At 36.4% G+C, this 24,745-nt stretch overlaps 1 protein-coding gene across 5 annotated transcripts in view; it reads right to left on the bottom strand.

The window, feature by feature from the left end:
- QKI (QKI, KH domain containing RNA binding) overlaps window positions 1–24,745 on the bottom strand; it is a 169,971-nt gene that overhangs the window by 113,892 nt on the left and 31,334 nt on the right. For all 5 annotated transcript variants that reach the window (XM_082480358.1, XM_082480356.1, XM_082480355.1 and 2 more), the window contains exon 2: window positions 15,961–16,103. In XM_082480358.1, the coding sequence (XP_082336484.1) occupies window positions 15,961–16,103 (143 nt within the window). The remainder of the gene's footprint in view (window positions 1–15,960; window positions 16,104–24,745) is intronic.

Here is a 24,745-nt window from a genome sequence, read left to right on the forward strand (position 1 = left end):
TGCCACTAAGCTCCTGGGCTACACTTCCTTTCTACAAAGACTCCAACAGACTTCATGTCAGGGGGCATACCAGCTCCTCCTAAGAGGAGGAGATCTGGAATTTCTATATCTCTTCCCACCATGTCAGACTATGCTACTGCACAAGAAACCTGTCCACATTTAATACCAATAAAATGGTAAAGTCCTTTCCACTAAAGACTGAATCCACCCCTCCTCCACCTGCTAAACCCAGCAGAGGACTGCCTCTAGGGTGCCCCCCCAACACAGACACTTATTACAGATATAAAAAGGCTCATTCATTACTAGTTTACCTGTTGAGGAGCCATAAATGAGGTTTTGCTTTTCACTTCTCTTTGAGTCAATTGACAGCTGTAAGCCAGGAGGAACAATCAAGTTCAGGTTTAAGAACTAAACAAGTTCTTGAGAAGATACAGTAGAAACTTCAAACACCATGAAGCAGCAAACCATATCAAGAAGGATTAATTTTCCAACTAAGGTGCTGAACGCATTTCAAGTTTACATTCTAACAGCCTTTACTGCATGTAAAACAACTGGATGTAGTTACAAGTTACATACCAAATATGAGGCTTTTAAGCAATTAAACACTGATTTTTCCAAACATTAACTTTCATTTTGAAAATGTATGAAATATAAAATAACATTTAAAACACCTGATACTTTACTTTCCTACATCTCTAATAAAGGGGGGGATTAAGATATATAAACTTTATACCATTCGAGTGCATTCATGCTTCCATCAATTACAAAAATAAACATTTTTTTCTTCTAAATTAAGTATTAAACTGCAAGATACTTAATCAAGATCAAATTTTTTCCAGAGAGTCCCATTAAGGAGCAAGAAAACATCAAAAGAATGTTACCGTAAAATCACCTGACAAACTGCTTGAATCAAAGGTAAGTTAATTTTTAAAATAACTTTCTTGGGACAGCAAATGAAGTATTCATGGGGTTTTTTTTGTACCAAACGAGCCATGGAATACTGCAAAGTTTTAGACTAGTTTTATACAAGTATTTATACAAAATTAAGAATTTTATGTTACTAATAAAAGCACTCTTTCAAAGTTTGCCCTTCCAAACTCTTTAACCTTCTCTGTCATTAGGGCTGACTGATAAGCCACCAGCTGTTTTTTTCTTCCTCGTGCTACAATGCATTCTCTTCCTTTTTAAGGCTAGTATACGCAGGCAACAAACAGCAGGACTTAAGCCAGCTGCTAGAATGTCACAAACATATATTTAGCTCCCATCTCATTTATTGCCATCCCTCAGTGTCAACCATTTAATGTCCCTTTTGCTCCAGTCTACTGACATTCCTCACTGAGTTGACAACACTGCGGGCTGGATCAGCAGCCAGGAGGTACAAGAACACACAACAACAAAGCGGAGACCTTATCAGTTATCAGAGACAAAAGCCATGCCTTGTCAAACACACTCAAGGTGAAAAGTATTTTAACCTTTTTTCCCCTACCCCCCGACTTCTGATCTTATTTTCACTGTTTATAAATTGTGTAATTGTTTATATAAATATTAACTTTAGATCCCTAGTGAAACAGCAATTTGTTCTTTTAGCATGTTTAATTAGCATTACTGTATCTTCACCTAACAGGACAGAAATCCTTCCATTTGTACTACATTAATTTGCACTATTTGCTTCATCTCTGCTTTCTCAATACTTTTCATACATACTAATGTAAACCGTGCATTAAAGTCACATTTGCTTCCCATTTAAGATTGTTTTAGACATTAACCCTTTTCCTCATGCCATAAGTTGAAAGAAATTCTGAATAGGGGAGTTTTAATTCCACTTCAAGTAACTATAAAATAATAGCCCTCAAAAATTAATTTTATGCTACATGTTCTGTTCGTGTAAAAACACTAATCTAATTACTGTCATATTTTGGAAATAATTGGATTTTAAATTGCTTAGAATTATCAACATAAGTGAGAAGGCTGTAAAGATAGACAAATTAACAATTTCATGGTTTTAAAATAGGAATCTCTGTTATCGTTAGAGGCCCATTTGCAATGATTTAAAGGCCCACAGTACAGTTTGGTCGTTCCCTCCTTTAAGTGGTCATAAAAACCTTTAAACAGTAATTGAAAGATTGTTAACAGAAACTCTTTCAGGAAATCAGATCCCGTGAACAATCTAATAGTAGGCATGCTTAAGTGAGATAGTGAATAATCTGTTTCATCCTATTCACTAAGATGAGGTTTTCAGAACAGTGACATCAGTTTCAATAACACCAGGAGATGAGTAAAAATTGTTCAATTCCATGCTCTACTTGGGAATCGTGACACATTTATCTAGAGAATTAACAAGTTGTGCTCTGTGTAAATCGGTCTCCAAAACCTAATTGTAGGTTCCAGCAGTGCCCTCTAAGCCTCACAGTTTACATCATTAAACTCATATTCCAATAACAAAGGATCCTCAGGATATACAGTCCAAGAACTAATTTCCATAATAATACCTTTTAATTAGATGTGACTACATGTGACATTACCCAAGGCACTTAAAGTTGGCAATTTTGCTGTAGACTACTTCCAATTCTCAGTAATTAGAAGTGAGAAAGATATGTTTAAATTGAAGCACCATTGCAGATGGGGATACTGTTGTTACAAATACTTTGCAGTAATAGAAATTCTTATACTTATGGGACAACATTCCCTTTTTAAAAATTATCAGAGAAATGTAGTCACTTTTCCTCTCGCAAAAAAGAAGTGCTGACTGAGCAGAAACAGGCTTTTTTTTATACTTAAGGTTACGCAAAGGAGAGATGCTCAGTAAACACTTCATTTCATCTTATTAGTTACTGGAACTTTGTCTAAAGTTCTGCATCCCTTTCAGGCAATAGATTTTATGCTGAATTATTCAGTGTTCTATAATTCTAGGTTCCAAAAATAAATTTATTAGTCACCTTGAAAGGTGGGAGGAAACACAGAAATTACACACTCCCAAATCAGAAGACCTTAATGCTGTATTATATAAATAGTAATTACTATTTTTTCCTCCACAATAGCACTCTCTTTGACAAGCAAAGTTAAAAAAAAAAAAAATATAGGTAAAGCAACACACCCAGCAACAGACCAACTAAACTCATGATAAAGATGCATAGTATTGTTTTGTGGATAAACGTAGGCATTACCAATGACAGCTGTGATGAAAGTTTCCATAGTCAACAAAAACATTTGTGCAAAAAAAAAAAAAAAAAAAAAAAAAAGCCTTTTATGAAATTTCTGAAGTGAATGAAAACCTAAGGTACTAAGGTATTTAGCCTTCCTAAACATAAACATGCTTTTCATTCATGTGACTGATTTTAATTACATAATTTAGCTGACTAAATTGTAATTTATAATTGCAACCAATATTAGATAATTTTTGCTTTGCTCCTTTACTTTTACACACATTCAAGCATCGGTAACACAACTGCAATCTGATTCATAGAATTAAAGCTTTACAGTAGAAACAAACTCTGATTTATATGAATTGGGGGGGGGAATCAGAATTTTTACCTAGTTTGAAACAAATCAACTTCTGAAATACCTATTTATATCTTTAAATATACTGAAAAGGCTCCAAGTATTTCAACAATCAGAACTACAAACATTCACGACTTAAACAGAGAATCATAACACTTAGCCATAGGAGCTTTGTATATTGCAATCAATTTCCATGTACCTAGATTGCACTGCATTAGATTCATTGGGAGTTGATTTACCACACTAGGTCTAGAATTTCATACCACGAAAATACTGAAACACATCACAGAAAGTAATTTATAATTATTTCATCAACACAAAAGCAATCCCCCCTCCCAGAATTTTTGAGCAAAAAACAGTAGGCTAATATAATTGGTAGTTTGCCACTCTACTACAGACTTCAGGTGATATACTTCAAGCAAGTGTAAAAGAAAAAAAGACTAGTAGCTTTCAATGTCTTTTTGCTGTTGTCCAATTATTTCTTCTAAAAAAAAAAAATCATAAATAGGTTTCTCAATGTTGACCATATTTAAAGCGAAAAATTGAACAACTCCATTCACCTTCTGAAAAGGCTGTTACACAAGTGTTCAATATACATCTAAAGCTGCCAGAATCGCTAAGTTTGCAAAATTCAAGCCTAGAATTGCAGGAGAACAGGTCAGAAATGCAGAAGATATCTCAAATTATAGCCTTCTGAATATTTCCTTTAGTACTTTAAGGTCTAATCCACCTTGTTTGCTTTAAATGAATACTGCTAAAAGCTGTTACATTACCAAACCTTAACTCTCTGCTCTACCTGTAAGAAGGTAATAAATAAAAAGAGAAACGAGGCAAAACTGAAAAGTGCCTAAAACGCGTTAGAAAGTCCAACTGGTCAGGATCATTTAAAGGTGCAAGTCTCACAACATATGCACTATAGTTATGCGCTTCAGCCAGCATCAAGCAGCACAGAGCGGCAGTATTACAGTAATAATAGCACCTTTGCATATAAAATCATATTGAATCTATCATCTTAAACGTTTACAATTACAACAACACTAAAATAGCAGCATATCACAATTCCTACCTTCAGTCTTTACTTCTAACTAGCTTTTGCTTTTTACCCAGGAGCTTTTAAAATAAGGAGACAGACAGACAGACATTACAACATTTCAACAGTTCTGTGATGATCACCACCACCACAGTCATTGCAACCAAACAGGAACCACCTCATTGAACCACAGGAAAAAGAGGCATAAGAGTTACCATAAAGTTTTGAGATGCGCTTCAGGTTAACGGGCCAATCTACCTGCCTGTAGTAACACGCACATACATATACATATCTCCTAAGTTATCTTCCATCCCTATTTATGCTACAAAGACAGAGTTCTAGATCTCTCTCTGCCTCTCATTCAGCTTGCACACCAGCTCACTCCCTAAAGAAACTGAAATCCTTCAGAAAGACTCACAAGCCCTTGTTTACAACTCCCCAGGTCTCAAGGACAACATTTGCACTTGTGGAAGAAAGAAAAAAATAGCAGCAAAATATTTGGCCAGACTAACTTGAAAAAAAATCTAAAGAGATCAAAGCCCTGAAAATACTATTTTAGTATTTGTGTTGCGTGACAGCAACTTTGCTTTACTTTTAATGCAAGCGACATTCACTTTCAAAACAACAGTAATCAGTCAAATGAGTTCAACTATAAAATTCAAACAATTAGCCTCAACAATGTAACTGAGAAGTTTAATGTTAATTTGAATAATATACCCATTATCATCGGTGCTTAAGATACATTAACAAGATAACAAATGGTCATTTCTACTAATCACAATAAACTTAGAACAGCAATACAGAGGTACTTATTTCATGCAGCATTCACATTTGTAGGCCACCTGTACTCGGCAGGGAAAAAAATAATCTGAGAAACTGCTGAATATTCAACTGTAAATCATAATTCAGTTGATGATCTTTGCAGAGCAAGCAGTTCCTGTATCACTGACAACAGGGCAAAGCCCTCAGTGTCCTTTGACACAACAGATCATAATGTTTGTAACTAAAATGAACTTGAATTTTAGGTCAGTATGTTCTGATTGTTTATAAACCACATAGCTGAAAGATATTGATCAAACTTATGTCAGTACTCTGAAGAAATAGAAGCTTCTGAAAATGCATTAATCAACCGAAGCAACTTAAAATTAAGTGTTGGGTGGATGAACGTAGACTATTAGGACAGGTGCACAAGCCTTCCCAGAAGACAGGGGGTACTATCCTACATAAGGTGTAAGAAATCAGGAAAGGAAGGCAACAGAACAGCATGGAGGACTTGAGACCTGCTGGGCAAGCTAAAGGGCAAGAAGGAAATCCACAGGCAGTGGAACTAGGGACTGGTATCCTGGGAAGAAGACAAGGATGCTGCCCAGTTGTGTAGGGATGGGGTCAGGAAGGCCAAGGCACAGCTGGAGCTGAACCTGGCAAGGGACACAAAGAATAGTAAGAAGGGCTTCTACAGGTATGTCAGCCAGAAAATGAAGGCCAAAGAAAGTGTATCCCCCCTGATGAGCAAGACTGGCAAGCTGGTAACAACAGACAAGGAGAAGGCTGAGGTACTCAACAACTTTTTTGCCTCAGTATTCACCGGCGACCTCTCTCCCCACACCTCTCAAGTGGATGGACCACAAGGCAGGCACTGGGTGAGCAAAGTCCCTCCCACTCTAAGAGAAGATCAGGCTTGTGACCGCCCGAGGAACCTGAGCCTACAGAAATCCATAGGACCTGACAAGATGCATCCCAGAGTCCTGAGGGAATTGGCTGATGTAGTTGCCAAGCCACTCCCCATGATATCTGAAAAGTCATGGCAGTCAGGTGAATTCCCCGGTGATGGGAAAAAGGGAAACATTGAACTTATTTTTAAGAAGGGTAGAAAGGAGGACCGTGGCAACTACTGACCTGTCAGCCTCACCTCTGTGCCTGGAAAGATCATGGAACAGATCCTCCTAGAAGTTATGCTAAGGCACATGGAGGACAGGGAGGTGACTCGACAGCCAGAGTGGCTTCACCAAGGGCAAGTCCTACCTGACCAACCTAGTGGCCTCCTATGATGGAGTGACTGCATCAGTGGATGAGGGAAAAGCCATGGATTTAGTCTATCTGGACTTCCGTAGGGCCTTTGACAGGGTCCCCCACAACATCCTTCTCTCTAAATTGGAGAAGTATGGATTTGATGGGTGGACTGTTTTGTTTGGTGGATGAGGAACTGGCTGGATGGTCACATCCAGAGGGTAGTGGTCAATGCCTCAATGTCCAGACGGAGATCGGTGACAAGTGGTATCCCTCAGGGGTCTGTATTGGGACCTGTACTGTTCAATGTCTTCATCAATGACATAGAAAGTGGGATCAGGCGCACTCTCAGCAAGTTTGCAGATGACACCAAACTGAGTGGTGCAGTTGACACGCCTGAGGGATGGGATACCATCCAGGAAGGCTTGAGAAGTGGGCTTGTGTGAACCTCATGAGGTTCAAGAAGAAGTTTTTCACTTTGAGGGTGGTAAGGCACTGGAACAGGTTGCCCAGAGAGGCTGTTGAGGCCCCATCCCTGGAGGTGTTCAAGGCCAGGCTGGACGTGGCCTTGGGCAACCTGGTCTAGTGGGAGGTGTCCCTGCCTATGGCAGGGGGGTTGGAACTCGATCTTCAAGGTCCCTTCCAACCTAAACCATTCGGTCCCTTCCAACCTAAACCATTCTATGATTCAACAAGGCCAAGTGCAGGGTCCTGCACCCAGGTCAGGGCAACCCCCAGTATAAATACAGGCTAGGGGATGAAGGGATCGAGAGTAGCCCTGTCAAGAAGGACTTGGGGGGTACTGGTGGATGAAAAGCTGGACATGAGCCAACAATGTGCGCTCGCAGCCCAGAAAGCCAACTGTATCCTGCATGAAAAGAAGCACGGCCAGCAGGTTGAGGAAGGTGATTCTGCCCCTCTACTCTGCTCTGGTGAGACCCCGCCTGGAGTACTGCATCCAGGTCTGGAGCCCTCAGAACAGGAAAGACATAGACCTGTTGGAGAACATCCAGAGGAAGGCCACAAAAATGATCAGAGGGCTGGAGCACCTCTCCTATGTGGACAGACTGAGAGAGTTGGGTTTGTTCAACCTGGAGAGGAGAAGGCTCCAGGGAGACCTTATTGTGGCCTTCCAGTACTTAAAGCAGGCTTATATGAAAGATGGTGACAAAATTTTTAGCAGGGCCTGCTGCGATAGGACAAGAGGTAATGGCTTTATACTAAAAGAGGGAAGATTTAAACTAGATAAAGGGAAGAATTTTTTTTTACAATGAGGGTGGTGAAACACCGACACAGGTTGCCAAGAGACGTGGTAGATGCCCCATCCCTGGAAACATTCAAGGTCAGGTTGGACGGGGCTCTGAACAACCTGATCTAGTAGAAGATGTCCCTGCTCATTGCAGGGGAGGTTGGACTAGATGACCTTTAAAGGCACCTTTCCAACCCAAAGTATTCTATGGTTCTGTAAGAGACAACTAAGCTGAGGGCAAGTAAGGTGCAAAAAGGAACTGGCTGCTCATCAACCAGCATTATTTTTCCAAAAATACTGAGTGCATATGAAAGAAAAACAATGCACACAGTTTCAAAGAAGTGTAGCAAATTTCAAAAGGAATCAGTGCTTTCACATAATTTAACTATTTTACACTGCTCTTAAGAAGAAACAGAAGAGAAACATATAAATGCTTAGAGTTGTGAATTAATATTACGCCAAAGTAACTGAAACGACTGTGTCCAACTACTGCTGTTGCCCGCTTTAAAAAAAAACAGCAGAGACTAATTGAATAAATTGAGTAGATCTATACAACAATGGATGAATGCCTATTAGCTACGCAATTTCAGAATCTCCTACACAGAGATATCTATTGAGGTAGCATTTGTGCTTTATTCTAAATCCAACAATCAAAACAAAAGCAGGTAAACAACAGTTCCTAAGCTGTGAAACAAAACACTGAAAAAGAAAGAAAATACCTAAACAGAAAGTTTACTACACAAGCTGGTATTTGTGTACAATCTTACTCTCAACAAGTTGAATCAATGACATGAAAATGCAGAGAACAACAATCATATTCCTCTGAATTACGGATCAAATTCAAATCAGAAGTGAATGCTATAAATGCAACATTACAGTAAACTTTTCCTTGACAAGTGATACACACTCTAAAATGCATTAATGAGCTAACTTCAGAAATGAGCTAACTTCAGAACCTAGAAACTACAGCTCTTTAAAAAACTAGTCCATGTTCTTAAAAGACAACTTTTTTTTTTTTTTTTATGCATTCCCAACACTTGTGGGCAGACTTATTCTAGTAATAAACAACAGATCTTTTAGTATTGAGGACATGTAAGCTGATTTTTACCTGAGCGTGATTTAGGAGAGATACAAGAAAATATCAGTCTGATATTTTGACTGGTACTCAAAACTACGTTTAATAGCAATTCAGGATAGGGCTCAGTGACTTCTTATCCCAGCAAAACACAGAGCAAACATAATTAGTGAAGATTTCACTGATCTACCTGTATGAAGTTACAGAACTAATGCTGTCCTCTGACAAGAAAGTACTGAATTACTTTTGCAAGGACAACTCCATAAAAAACAGAGTGTACGAACAGTAATATCTAAACCACAGAGCTAAGGAAGAAAAGGAAGAAATATCTAATATGCCTGTCAAAATGCTCTTAATAAGAGCATTTAATAATCTAAATTAATTTAATAATCGAAAATGCCTGTCAAAAGCTTACTGGCCACCAGATATTGGGGGAAGAGAAAAGGAAGATAGCATGGTACACCAGGTTAAGTTTCTGGGCAAAGTACAGCAGCTCAGTGTCATAGGTCTCCTTTGTCAACTAACCAGAGGAAAAAAAACTTTATAAACCTCCTCATTCTCAGAAAAGGGGTTTTCTCTATGTATTTCCTACCTCTCCAAAACACTGTACTTCTCAACTACAAACCCCGTTCTTCAGGAGTCAACTTTGAGCACTCTGAAGGGAAGATCTGTTCTTGATTTTGAATAACTGGGTGTACCTACAAGGGATTCTGATGACTAACCAGTAATTTGTCAATCCACATATGTATTTTAAACACAGCTTTACCTTGCTCTATTAAGTATGGTTTTAGTCCTTACAGATGTATTTCCGTGTTTACTGCAGTCCCCAATCCTAGCTAAAGTACACAGAATGTTAATTCACAGAAAACTACCAGCAAGTTCATCAGGTGTACCCAAGCATACCTGACCTATTCACAACAGCAAGCAAAAGTATTGTGCTGAAGCACTTCCTCCTCTCTGTATAAAACCCTTCTTTACTACTACAAACACTTGAAAGAACAGATTGAACAAAAAAACAATGAAAAACAAAACCAATATTCCACAAATCTCTCTGCCTCACAACTGCTCCTTTCATTACTTGTATTTGCACATAACCCTTGGGTACTTAGTCTTGCAAGAGCTACTACACAAAGTAGAAGTTCTGAGGGAAAACAGTTCAGCAAAAGGAAGCACAGACTAACTGACACAACAGAGTTGTAAACAATCAACTGAAACCATGCCCCCAAATATTTTTGTAGTCCATGAACTTCGGAAATTTATGCACATAAAAATGCAGAATTCTAAAACAATAGAGGGTATTAAGAAGACAGCTCTGACCAAATAAATTGCTCATTGAAAGCCTAACTCTGCAGAGACGATAACAATTGAGAGATGAGCCATAATGAAAGGCACCGTGCAAGGAAAACCAAGCATGATAGATGTTGACTACTAGGTGTTAACTTGCTCTTCAAGAAGTTCAGTTGGATACATCCTTTGCAATCTCAAATTTTGTAATTCCCTAAATTAGCCATTTTCAGTAATATTTATTCTAAAATTTTAGATATTTCATTCACAAAAAACAACAGGCATCTACAAACTAACTGTTTTAGACTAATTTTCTAGCCTTCTCTCCTGCACTTGGTTTCCTTGCACACACACTCCTCTTCATCCATGGTGTACAGAAGATGCCCAAATGTCTAGCACTAGCTGTTAATGTCAGATTAGAGGACTCATACTCTTAGGAGTATGACCTGTATAGTGACTTAACAAGAAAAATAATCCACTACTTTCTACTAAAAGCATCATATACATGCTGGACATCACTAAAATTTTAATCACATGATGTTAATTTGAAGAAGTTACTAATACAAGCATCACCATAACAAACTGCTATTGTGACAAATACGTTCAACTTGCTTATCAGTGCCAGATGCAACTCATTTCTGCTCCCAGATTTCTGAATTTACTTTGAAAAATATTAAGAGAAACACTGTCCCTACCCAAAGCAAGTGCTATTTACTTAGTCTTTACTTGTCTTGCCTCCACCCTATCTTTTTTTTTTTTTTTAATTTACACACACAACAAAGTATCTGCAAATAGTTAAAGAGCAAATTTTGAAAGAATAAAATGGGAATAAGAGTATTAACAGATAAATAACTAGATAATCACCTAACTTAATTGCACTCAATGCTCGAAGAGTTAAATGGGGAAGAAATAACTCTCCCAAGGATGAGATATGGACCAAGTTCACCAGTACTGCTGAGACTGCAAGATTACAATCAGAAACTAAAGGACAGGGGGTTTATCTCAAATATATTCTAGACTGTCTTCCATCCTTTTGCCTCCGAGGACAAACACGCTCTGGAGATTTGACAGGCTTATTTCTGAATAAAATTCTGACAGTGTATGTCATCTTTCAGCAAGGTGCTACCAAAAAAAAAGTAAGCTATTAAGTGTGAACCAGAGCTTAAAAGAAACTTATCTTTCAAAAGGTGAATCAGATGGTCAGTAAGGAAGGATATTCAATAAAACACTAGATAGAAAGGGTAAAATAGCTTCATACAAATATCAATGCATGTCTCTGTTTTATTAGCATCTAAACAAACGGGACACTTCTCAATGAATCCATTCCCTTAGCATTTGCAACCAGAGTGCATAAATCCTCTCATAAATATATAAAGTTCAAACTCAAAATTAACTTTTTGCTCCCTTTACTTCTACTAGAATGTTTTTCCAAATATCTCATTCAGACTGGAAATCAGTAATCAAACTATTTTTGTTCTTTCATATACATTTGAACTTGTATCAGTAGTTAACCTTTTGTTGAATCTTCTTTCAGCCCTCTTGGTACTCTGTAGTCCAAATTTATACACAGATACACGTTACAGTCTCTCTATCCTTCCTATTGCAAGGGTAAACAAGGCCAGCTCTTTTAGCCGCCTTCCCTGTTTACCACTAGGGAATGAAGAGCTTAAGTAAAAGAATCAGAACAATAAATAAAGATGATGTTATCATTTTCCTAATGCATATTAGGGATGCTATTAAACTCTGATATTACCAAATTGAAAAAGGATTTAAACGTTTTGTCAGCAAGTTCCCCATAGTAAAATGAATCCCTGTGTTCATCGTTCTGTTGTACTAATTAAACAGTTTTAACTAAAATGGTCAGAAAGTACGCACAAGCTGTTTATCACTGCTGGCCTTTGAGCTTCAGTATACTCAAAGGACATGCTACTTTAGATGCGATAATTACTGAGTTCTTACATTTTTACTGAAGAGGCACAGAAGAGTTCCAACAGAGAATTTCATATTAATCAGAGCTAACAGGGTACTTATTAATAATAAAGCCATGATTATAATAGAAAAACATTTATTCAGTCCAACATTTGTAGGTACTAATTCCAAAAACTGTTTAAATTGATATCAGACAGAAAGTTTAGTCTCAGCTCTTTAGGGAAATTCAAGAAAATTAATCATTTATCTGAAGCATAAGAAATGCTAAAGACTATTAACTATTCACTCACAAACAATAGCATATCCTCCATTCTTCTGCTTCCTACAAGCTCAATAATTTTACTGACATCTTTTCTTTCTTTTTTTTTCTTTTTTTTTTTTTTTTTTTTTTTTTAACTCTGATGGAAGATATTTCTCCATGAATTGGAAATGCCTTTAAACCGTCATACCAAGTCTTAAATGAGCATACAAAGATTTAACTGTATAGAAAACACATTTTTAACTGAAGGGCAAATTACGGACAACTAATGGAATTTAATCTTCTGAGTGCCTTCTGCACAATTTCCCAAGTTTCAGGAGCACATACATGGTTCAGAAAAGCTAAGTAGTTCAAATCTCAGTTTTAAGACTAAAATGCCTATAAAAATCTAACACCTTCAAAGGGTGCTAGAAGAAAATAATATATACAAATATACACAACTGCATTACCGTAGCTTGCAATTGAAAAACAATGAGCCAGAAAGCAGACCACCCAACAGTTATGCAATTTATCACATTGTGATTACATCAAGGAAAAAAGCTCCTTATTAATACAACATACCAGAGAAAATTAGTTATCCTTTAGGAAGACTTTTTTGCATGTCTTCTACTTACTAGTACAGAAGTAGAAATGCAGACTCCACACAGTCTACAGACCGTTTCTGACAATCTTTTTTTTTGAAAGTTGAACCTTGCATCAACTATGGTCTTAGAATAAAAATTAGAATTAAAATACTCAGTAGGCACTCCTTCAAAAACCTAAATTATTAAGAGATTATAGAGGATTTTATATATTTTTTTTAGCCTTGTAATTCAATTTTATATATTATTTCTTTTGTGTAGGTACTCAAATTACAGTCAAACAGTAATATCAAAATGATATAAGTTATGAAAATTCACTGTTTCATCTTTTATACATATATGTGTATATGTATGTTTTATATCTGTGTATATAAATATAAGTTTGTTTAAACTTATGGCAGACCATTATTGTTTATGCCCCACAATTAATTTTAGATTCTGTGCACAAAATGGCACTACAATGCTATTCACTATTCACTACAGTCAACTAATCTATATGTTTATAATTATATGCCAAAAATATTTACCAGAATAAAAGTTTATTAGAACATCATAAAAGTGTTTCAATTTTTTCCCCGTTATTAAAAGTATTACTAAATCTACATCAGAAAACAGTCTCTGGTCACTCTTCTTTGACTAATCTTTAAGTTTATCCATCTTCATGTCTTTGTAAGTTATACAAGTTTGTCAGCTGGAAGAGAATGATGGCAATAGAAAGAACTAACTGGATTTATCTGACAAACTCACTCTGACAGTCTGCACAGCACATCTTCCCTGTATCTGATAACAATTAAATCAATTGCTAGATAGGAGTAAGAAGTTTCATGGAACACTGTGTGATTACAATGAAATTAGCTTTACAGGTGAAATTAATCTTTACAAGTGAATTGTACAGTTTTTTTCATGATAAGTTGGAATCACTGTACTCCAGACCTTCTAAACGCTGTACTAGCCTGAATGCAAAGCAGGTTATTTAATTTCTAACTTGCAGAAATATGTAATGGTATATTCTAGTTGCTCAACTAATTATTGAGGCTGTGCAGATCCCATTCTGAGCAGCTAGGAACGAATACAGACAACATGTAGACAGGCAGGAGAACAGAGAACGCTGTGCTTGGGTCCCCAGTGAAGTTTGAACTGACACATACCACCACAGTGATAGAAGCTGAAGATTTTCTAGCAAACATCACACATCTCAAAAGAACCAACTGCCTTTTTATTCCAGGTCACATGGATACAAATCACAAGAATCTCCAACTTCTGAATCTGTAAGCGTTTGTTAAAATAAATTAGTGACCACTACAAGACCATTCCCCTGGAGGCACGCAAAGGGCTAGCAGTAGCTAGAGAAATCGTACACCCGAAGTTACACAAGTGCTTTGACAGTAACTAGAGACAAACTCATTCCTCCTTATTTACCCTATATTTGACAGTTAACTGGCAGTGAAGAGGCTAAGCTACTACACTCTTGATTTCTAGAAGAAAACCTTAATAATAAATATAGGAAATCCACCCCCTTTTTCTTCCTCCTATCTCATGGATCCTGGTACAGCAAGCATCAAGTTCTGTAAAAACTACAAACAATAATTAAGGCAAAACTTTGCAAAGGATACATTGTCGAGTGATAAAACCAAGATTTCACTAACTAAGCTATGTTTTAAAAAGCCAATAAGCAATATAAATCTAAGATATATACAGATATTTAAGCACAGAACTACTTACATTGCTTTATGGAACAATTGCATAGCACAGTTCCACTAAAAAAATCTGTAATTCCAAGGAGTTTCAAAAGAATAACTGGCTTTGGTGTGGGGCTATGTATGCATGTATGTATGAGTACATATATGTATACAGATATGCACATGCATATATTTAATTTGGCAGAAAAACAGAAGGGAAGGGGAGAGAGATGTCCTTACTGCCAACGCAAATTCTTTGAACGCTTTTCCCAATACAGGTATTTTAACCCAAAAGCAACAAAACAACTGTGAAAACTGAAAAGGGAGAAGAGAAAATTGTCTGAACATTCTGATCTGAATAATGACTTGCACTTAATTTCCTTAATGGAGTCTGGCACAATGAGGTTTTATTTAGAGGCCTGTATGTCCTAAACAGCATTAAAATAATAAAGCTCAATTTGCAGAGCTTAATCTAACTAACAATACAAAGAAAAGTCAGAGAAATACACAGGTGTTACTCCCGTTTTTTTGCTGTTCCATACTCTCTTCCACTTTATACCACCTCAGTGTGCAAATGCCTCACTTGGACCCCGCATTCCTCCACTGCAACAGGACCTCTAAATTCTATTAGGGACGAACAACACAATTTCTTATTTTGTCAGTGACCAACAAAAATGCTTGGGGTAGATTTTGACAGGACTGTTTTTCCCCAAGTTGTTTTAAGATACCATTCACACTACAGGAGTTCTAAATACTTCTTCTAGGTAAATGAAACCATTCTTCCTCAAAAAGGTAAGCGTACAATAGAACGGAACACCCAATGGAGAACGTAACATTGGCATGCAAGCAAGGACCTCTGCTTAAGGGGGGACAGTGAAGAAAAAAAAAAAAAAAAATCAATCCAAAGAAAAAGACATTTCTATATATGCAACAGAACTAGTTACACACATATGGGACAAACAGCAACTGAGATTAAGTACAGTCTCTAAAAGGTCTCTAAAGGGTCTCTAAGGGTTCTCCAACTGACTTTTGGAGACACACTAAGAGGAAAAAACACTGTCCCAAGAACTACTTCCCTCATAAAACTCACTACACAGTGTCCCAGGACTGACAGGACTGAATGAACAAAATAATTCAGATCTTAGATGTACAGCTTTATAATCCATACTAGTTTGGTATTTAAAACAACCTTCTTCCACTCACACTCACTACAAATCAAGCCACCAAGTGGAACATAAACTACTTCCCTAAGAAATATCTTTTTTAAAAGCAGTTCAGCGTGATCCAAGGGTAGCATCACATGAAATTTACACTTAAAGACAACCACAAGGATCAAAAAATAATTTAGGGACTAAAAAGATATACTTACATCTGGATATTCTTTTACAGGCACATATAGTTTCTCTTGTAACTGTACAATAGGTCCCACAGCATCTGGTAATTCTGCACTTCTCTTCTCCGTACTACCATTTAATGTGTCGTTATACATGTCTTTCCGTACTCTGCTAATTTCTGTGGGGGGAAAAACGTATATTAGGTATTAAATACAGCAACAGATTATAATCTAGCATGACAGTCTTCTCTTTCTAATCTTTCCCAAATCTTAATGCCATTTTCTTCCTCTCTTCATGAGCATTATGGTAACTTGAAAGGAAAATCTACTCTGGTTTTGTTTAGGTTTTTAAGATTGTTTTGGGGTTTTTTTTGTTTGTTTTTTTTTTTGTTTGTTTTGTTTTTTTTTCTAATTGCAGCATCCATCTTAAATGTTTTCTTCATGTCTGTAAATTTGCTGCCTACTCATCCTGTTTATGGAATTCAGCTATTGAAGTAAAAACTATGTGAAGCTCCTTAAAACATTTACAAGATTTTTCACATCATTTAAAAGGTCTATAAATACAGTTCTCATACATATTTTTTATAATAAAGCATCTACAAAGCAAAAAAAATAGAAATCTGTACCTAACATAAAAAATACAAAAATGTTTCTATACAGTACTATTTGCTAGTTATGAGATTAACTATAGCATTTGGAAATGAAATGCTGCATCTTTCAGCAGTACGAAGTCTGACAACTCAAGGGTGCAGTTACTGAGCACATAGTGTGACAACAAAGTAATAAACATTGTTCTACTGACTACCCCCAGTGAGATAATGAAAAAATGAAGACAAGTATGGTATCAGAGACCTGGGCAACCTCTATATACACCCAAAATTCCTACTACTTCATCGCAAAGTAATGAAAAACTCCTCCAAAGCATCAGGGAACATCACAAGTGGACTTACAAGTACTGTTTCTACCAATTAAACCTGTATTACCCACACCTTGAGGTATTTACTTGCAAGATGTAGTTGAGTAGTTATAAACAAGGTAGTTAAAAATGGATAATGTGATTCAAATCCAGGTTAGTTTCACTAAACTGTAACAATCTGAGAATGGACACAAAGCTTTCTCTTAATTAACCAAAAAAATGAATTTAACAAGAGCTTCTATTTCATTTCTAGAACTGTAAACTGGTATTTGAATTGCTGCTATAAGAATAAAACCCCCCACGTTTTGTAACTTACAGAACCCCAACTAGTATAAAATTTTCTCAGTGAGTTTATTCCAGTACAACTAAAGAATTATTTGAAATGAATGTATTAACCAAGTTCCAAACTGAAAAATAACATTTAAACAGGCATTGTTCCCAAAGCATTAAGACTTATGACAGTGTGGGCTGTAAAGCAGAAACAGACTTCAATAATTCCAGTCTTTTACTTAGAATTGTCACAACTGCTTTCAAAATCTTCAGAATTAAAATGAAACTGAAAACAGAAATTTTATGTTTTCATCTGACCACAGGAAGCCACAGAAACGAGAAGTCACTTGAAACTCTAGCAGCAGACAAGAGATTAATATAACCTCTGTTTCATAATCAATTTCTTCTCTGGCAAATGATTTATAGCTGAGATTTCACCACCTGAAAGGCTAGAGAGGAAGAGGAGAGCATCAGAAACGATGAAATCTCTGAAACGCAGCAGACCTAATTTTCAACCAATATAGTCTGAATTAATTCTAACAAACTTACTCTGCATATTCAATAAGTTCTTTCTCCGCTGGAAACTGACATACTCAATCGTGTATACTATATAATGATTTGGTGGTTAACACCTGTTCAGAATGGAGAACACAAATTTTGTCATCATATAATCATAGCTCAAGGAAGAAGTCCACAGCTGCTGCTACACTGACAATTTTGGCAACGGACACAAAATCCTCAGAACTACAAGTAGTATTTATACTGGCTTCAGTATATAAAGAAATTCTTTAGCACATCGCTTTGAACAAATATTATTATCTTTTGGCAGACGTTGTTTCCTTTTCATTCTCTTCAGATTTTCCATTAACGTACACTACACTGAAACAAGCTAGGCAGTCTGCTGGAATACTGAAGCCTAAGTAGCAACACGGTCATTTTTATTTATATTTGGCAGCTACAGAGTAGTTGCACTGAAAATTTCATTTTAAATTGTATCTTTCATGTAGAATATAATCACTAACATTAGATACCCTAGTTTTCACAGGAGAGAAAGAACACTTATTTTAATCTTTCCCTTGCAAATATTCGTATGTCACATTCGTGACACTGTAGAGCCAAACATTCCAAACACACATAGATAGTGTGATAAGCTCACTTGAGGACTACTGCTGAATTCTGGCTTGTGTGAAACCTAAGCCACCTATCACTCCCCAAACACTACACAGACGCCTACCAACTCAGGATTTTCTACTCCACTACAGGACCAGACACCTGAAATTTAGTTTTCTTTGCATACAGAGGTTATCATCTACTCTCTTTACGTTCAAGCATCAGTAACAGTGACAAACATCAGGACAGGGACAGTCAGCTACATCAACTCAGCATTACCATTGCCTTCTCAATTGCTACTGTTTCTTCTGCTTCTTGGCATTTTATCTTCTTTCTTGCGTTAGATAATTTCACTACAATCTCAGCAGAAGCATTCAGAAGCAATAGGTGAAATAACAAGCATGTATGCCCAGTTCTCCTTTAACTGTTGATCATGTCTCCAAACTCCCTTTCTGTATAATACACTATCTAGTAACCTCTCTTTTCACTTATGTTGTATTTGGCAGAACCAAAGGACTACTGCTTAAATTATAAAATAATTAGATCAAATCTCCAGTTCACTGATTCTGTCTCACTTCTAACTCTGGATAGAACACAACCTATCTTCCTTCCCAACTTTTAGCCCAGCCAGCCACAAGCATTCTCCCAAATAAATAACTTCAAGAGCTGCGTATCTGCTTAATACGAATCCTGGGTTCTTCCAGATTCTGCTGAATCTTTTTACGCATGTTCAAGATCTTTTTTTTCTTTTATGACTAACAGCAGTTTTGTACGATACCCGCCTCATGTTTAATCACACCTCGTGTGTCAGCAAGAGTCCATACAAAAGTATGAATTTTGATCACATCTTTCCTTTTACCATCTCCATTAAACCAAATTCAAGCTTCTAGTCTCTTGAGTATCTTGCAACTTTGCCACTCACTCAAGAGTTACGTGTATCTACAGAACTATCTGCTACTGTATTTCCAGCACCTCCCTCAAGAGTTTAACAGAAGTGCAGTAAGATTCCAGAAAGCCTCAGCAGCAGCATGTTAGAAAAGCTAAAAGCTCTACTCTTTCAACTCTAGAAAGTATCCATTTTATTCTGTTCTGAAATACTTAAAAATACTGTAAAATCTCAGGATAGAAGTAGTACAAAAGTAGGAAGGTTGCATCCCCAAAGCACACCTTTTTATTTTTTGCCATTGAATCCACACATCACTAAAAATAAGAGGAACCCAAGCAAACAGCCTTTTATTGACATTTATTTCACAACATTTCTTACACACTACCAAGCAGATGTCTCATCTTCCTTTTCCAAAAGCTTCTTTAGCATGTCTCATGAAATCACACTTCCCAAGTTCATTTGCAAGGCTTTAGCTCCTCCACATTTACAATTCTTTACAAATTCTTCCACCATGGTATGTCACAGGAAGACAACTGATTTAAAAATAAGGAAGCTTTACTTTCAAAGTGAATATCTAAGTATAGTTTTAACTACTTTACCTCTATCTTAACACCACAGTGGTAATTATGTTCTATAACACTCTACGGATTTAAAATATAGTTAAGTAAGGAGAGATACTTAATTATAATAATAGATATAGCTAAAAAAAGTATACAGCATCTTCACCATCCCTCTAAAACCTGTGAGGTCTGCAAGTGTGGTAGTGGGCCTCTCTTTGAAAAGATCTAAGGACCCATCTCTACTGTAGGTAGAAGCATAAACTCCTATGAAGAATTTAAAAATCCACATTGTTCACCTTTAACGATACTCTGGTCTGTATGCTGGAAGTAATAAGTTTAGCAGCAAATGACAAATTTGTCTTGCTCACAGCAGGGCAATGGAGGAATAGAATAAAAAAAAAAGTCAAACTGATTTCACTATAATTATCTTGTTCCACCTTAACATGGCATGACATAGTCACCTATGGTGGCATTGGTAAACATTCCAGTCCAGGAGAACATTTTTCTGTCTCTGTCCCTGAAAACTATGCTAGTAATGTAATCTTTGCTTTCCTCCTTCTACAGTATTTTTCAATCTAACACATTTCTAAGACATGATCTGAAGCAGGACACACTGTTTATTCTGACTACATTTGCCTACAAAGATGTACTTTGATTTCTTCGTGACACTTAATGATAAAGTATTCTTCCCCCGAGCACCTGAAGGACTGCGTTCAAATGAATGTTTGTCATCACATTAAAAACCACCAAGAAGTTACTGCTTTTCAGCTGTCAATTATCATTACCTTCGAGGAAGTAAGATTCTGCACATGTGTTTAAGACTGTTGGATTGCAATGTAAAATGGGTTTACATAAACTAAGCATACTCAAAGTAGGAAATCACTGAAAAGGTTCAAACTCTTCCTCTCCCATCACTTTCAGAGTTGCAAACCACCCTCACTCCCAGTGCCTGTAGCTTTAGAACTTCTCCTGATGAAGGCCTCCTTCTAAATTATTTATAACTTCTTTTGAAAAAGAAGCAGACTCGGACACTGTTTTAAAATCAATGCATTCCTCACTGCAGTTTAAACTAGAACTAAGAATTTGAAGAACTAAAACAAATCTTTTGATGTTAACAATTTGCTCCAATTTAGCTACAGCCATTTAAACAGAGCTAAACCAATGCCACTCTCAGCCTATGTTCCTTTCCTGTCTAATACAACGTTAAGTCATCAATGCACACAGAATTTAATTCTTTAAACTGAATAAAATAAGCAGTGTTTATCTGTCACAGAAGAGCTACCTATCTATCATTCTTGATTTATACAATACACAGCAAATGGGGGTGGAATAAAGCAATAGCCACAGTCAGCAAGAGATCTGGAATGTAATCAAAATACTAACCATCTGACAACACCAGTCAGCACGCTTCCTTAAGGAAGCAAAGCACCACACTCTTAAAAATTCTCAATCACAACCTAGTTTCCATGTGGGGGGAAAAAAAAAATGTTATGAGGAAAAATTTTTCAATTAAAAATTTAAGAAGTATGGTGAGAAAAACAGTTATGTTCATATAGCTAAAAATCTACATGGTACTTGGATCTCATAGATACATAGAACATTCGGTTTCAGTTTTCTACTATCACACAAAAATCTACGCCCGAAATATCAGTGACACCAGATTTTTTGTTTGATTGTTTGTTTTTACATACAGCATAACTTTATGTATTTTGACAGGAAAAGTTAATTCTTACAATAAATTTGTTTCTTACAGACTATGGCACTAAAAACAAACATAAATAATGCCTTCAATATTTCCACAATATTTTTGTGAGAAGTGAAAAATTCTATAACTATCTATCAGAGATGACTTTAGTAAGTCCACTCAGATTCACAAGATCAGCATGCACTGAGCTGAGGGAGGTAGGGAGAACAACTGATTCAAGTCCCTTCTCATTCATTACTACTAAGAAGTTTAATGTTTTTGTTTTGTTTTTTTTTTTTTTTAATGTGAAATGCAACAAAATGCATGCAAAAAGTTAATATTTTTATAAAATATTTTTACTTCATACAGCTGCTGCTGAATCATCAATTTAGGAATTTAAGAGGTACTTTTAAGCAGCAAAATACATTTTTTCTAATTCTTTTACAATCAGGTAGGTCCCCAAACTAGTAAATGAAGGTGACAAACATTCTAACATACAGAAATACATTTACCACTTCAGAGGATCCAAATCTGGATCCTACTGAATATGGATCCAGGGTTTACCCAGGCAGACAATCCATTCCATGTTCATTTACTAATTGATTACCCATCGATTAGACAACTGCAACTAGATACCAGTTAGTTTTATATAATACAGTTTTCAAACAGCATCCAATAATATTGTAAACAAAGCACCTGAAAATATAACTAAGAATGGCAAGAAAAGCAGGAAGAGTATATAACTATTATATTCTGCTCTTACTGAAAAATCTCTAAAGACAGGTGGATTCTAACCTCTCTTGAAAGTGTTCTGAAGGCTAACACAGAGCATGTGCTCAAACTACAGGATCAACAATGTGCTGATGTTCACCCCCTGCCCAAAAAGAACCTTGTTGACATAGGATGTACCAAATTTAAATAGAACCTTTATTATAAAAAACTAAAACAAGAACCAAAACTATGTGACATTGCCCCATTTATGCACTAAACCGATCAACGCTTTCTCTCGGATCAAAAAGAATCTGTAAGTTCTGGACTGAGACTATGGCATACAAGTCATACAGCAGTGTCACACACCCCACACCCCCCAAAAAAGTGTTTGCATTTCAAATTTCAATTCATCTTTTAATGCCTTGGAAAAACTCTAGTTTCTTCTCCTTTGTTCCTCTGAGCCCAATCTAGCAGTACACTTTTGATGATTAAACTGTCAGTCCAATGATAAGTGGGCAGCACTTTCAGCAATTTGTCAGCACACTCAGCATCAAAATTCAGTCATTTCTTTTTGCAAGAAGAGCCTGCAAAACTCCTTCTGTTGCGGGCAGTTGTAAGGTTTGCATCAAATTGACTTCAAAACCAAATAGAGCACGCTCATCTGTTCTCTTTGTGTAAATGTCAACAGAAGGCTTTTAAGTGCTTTATTATTGGTGGAACATTGCAACTCATGTGTTTTCTAATCTAGCAGCTTTAGTATGCTTACTTGGCAAAGAAATAGTTGTTTTTATTCATCACAATTTTAACAGTCTTCTCTGTTAACACCAGTGCTGTTTGCTACTATTGCTGATGCAGCAGAAATAGCAATGCTAGGAAAAAACAAGTCATTTTTAATATTGTGCCACATGGACCTGTACCCTGCATGCATCATCAGTATACAGACTAAAACATTGGCAAGCACTTACTCTACCCACCCTCTGCTATTAATCAGTGAAATGCCTGAGCACCAGGCAAATATTCCTCTCATCTTTCCTTCAGAAACCAACACAGAGTAAAAAAAAAAAAAATAAAATTTAGACAAACATGATCAAGCATCAAAGCTGATAGACAGTCCACTTCTGACAAATTTTCATACATCAGCCGTTTTAGTTTAGAGCATGACATTGAACTCTGACATAATTAACTGGCAAATTTAAAACAGTCATGCATTTGTTTCCACTCACTAAAACTTGCTTTTACATTATTTAATACAATGGTATGTCAGAATGGGCAGAACGGGTCTGATCAAAAGTCTATCAACCCTGCACTACATCTGACAGTGGCAATCTGCATTCACTTCAGAAAATAATACAAAGAAAACTAAATACAGTCTCCCCATTTTCTTGGTAAACTCAAAAAGCAGTACATTTGAGATGAAGTCCTGTGTATCCACATATCCCAGTACTACTCTCCAAAAAAACCTCAAAATCTTTAGCATAAAAATCAGTTTAGAAGTTCCTAAAAGGATAGCCAAATGAGTCTTTCATCAGTCTACTCGGTACCTTCAATTAACATCATCTAGCAACTGGCATACAGTATCCATCCAGACACAAACGAGTATCTTTGTAAAACTGAAAGCTTCTTGAGGTGAGTAATGAGCTGACAGACAAAAAACAGTACAAATAAATTAAACTTTTAAGAGTCAAGGATAATTGTTTTAAAAGTCAATATTAAAAATCAGGAAAATTAATCCAGAATATTCATCCCTCTGTTAAGTCTCCGCATTCGACCAAGCTTACACAATAACTCAGTTAAAGTAAATTAACATATACTGTTCTGCTTGTTACAAAATTTCCTTACAACATGGGCTAGATTACCAGTGTCAAACTCTTGAAAACATTTTTCCACTAGTAAAGTCCATCAGCACAGCACAACTGCTGAAGCAGATTTGGTAGCTCACATTCATATGAGGCTTAATCGTTAAACTTTCAAAAATCTTCTACTCTCCCTCTTTTTAGCAGCAAGTTGCCCCCAAATACTTAGTTACAAGTAGCGCAGTTATGCATACATCAAGCTGCTAAATCTATTTGAGGTTTTGTTTGTTTGTTTTTTCCATACCCCATAGCATGAATCAAATGATTGGCAGCTAACTATAATAATAAATGACTTGGATATCTTTGATGGGGGAGAATCAGCAGTAATGCAATTCTGTACGAACTACTAACACGATCAGAAAGATGAAAGAAAGGAGTCATCCATTCCATGAGATTTAAACAACATTATTTGTTGCTATTTAAAAACATCAGCATAACACTATCAGCTCAAACAGACAGAACTTCCGTGGTTTTAGTTCCTCAGGTGTGTATTTTTTAAACAGAAATCTTTTACCTCAGTTTACTATCCAATTTTGAAATTGCTTTTCGTGAACAATGCAAATTGATGGGTTTGCAATGGACCTTCTCTACCCTGACACTATTCCACGCTCCCTACATTTACATCCATCCATTCACAACACAGTCAATTACTATCCAATTTCTAGAGATATCTTCAGCATATGAAATAAATTTTGTTTATGTTAAATAACTATTAAGTCATGTAATGGGAGGCTCTCCAGTTGAAGCCAGAAAGATATTCTCTCAAAAAGTACACCAACTACTTCAGAAAACAGTCGCCTAATTCATATCAGAATCCTCTCAGTATCAGCA

Source organism: Vanellus vanellus (genome assembly GCF_965231255.1).
Source record: "Vanellus vanellus genome assembly, chromosome: 3".
Classification (NCBI taxonomy): Eukaryota; Metazoa; Chordata; class Aves; order Charadriiformes; family Charadriidae; genus Vanellus; species Vanellus vanellus.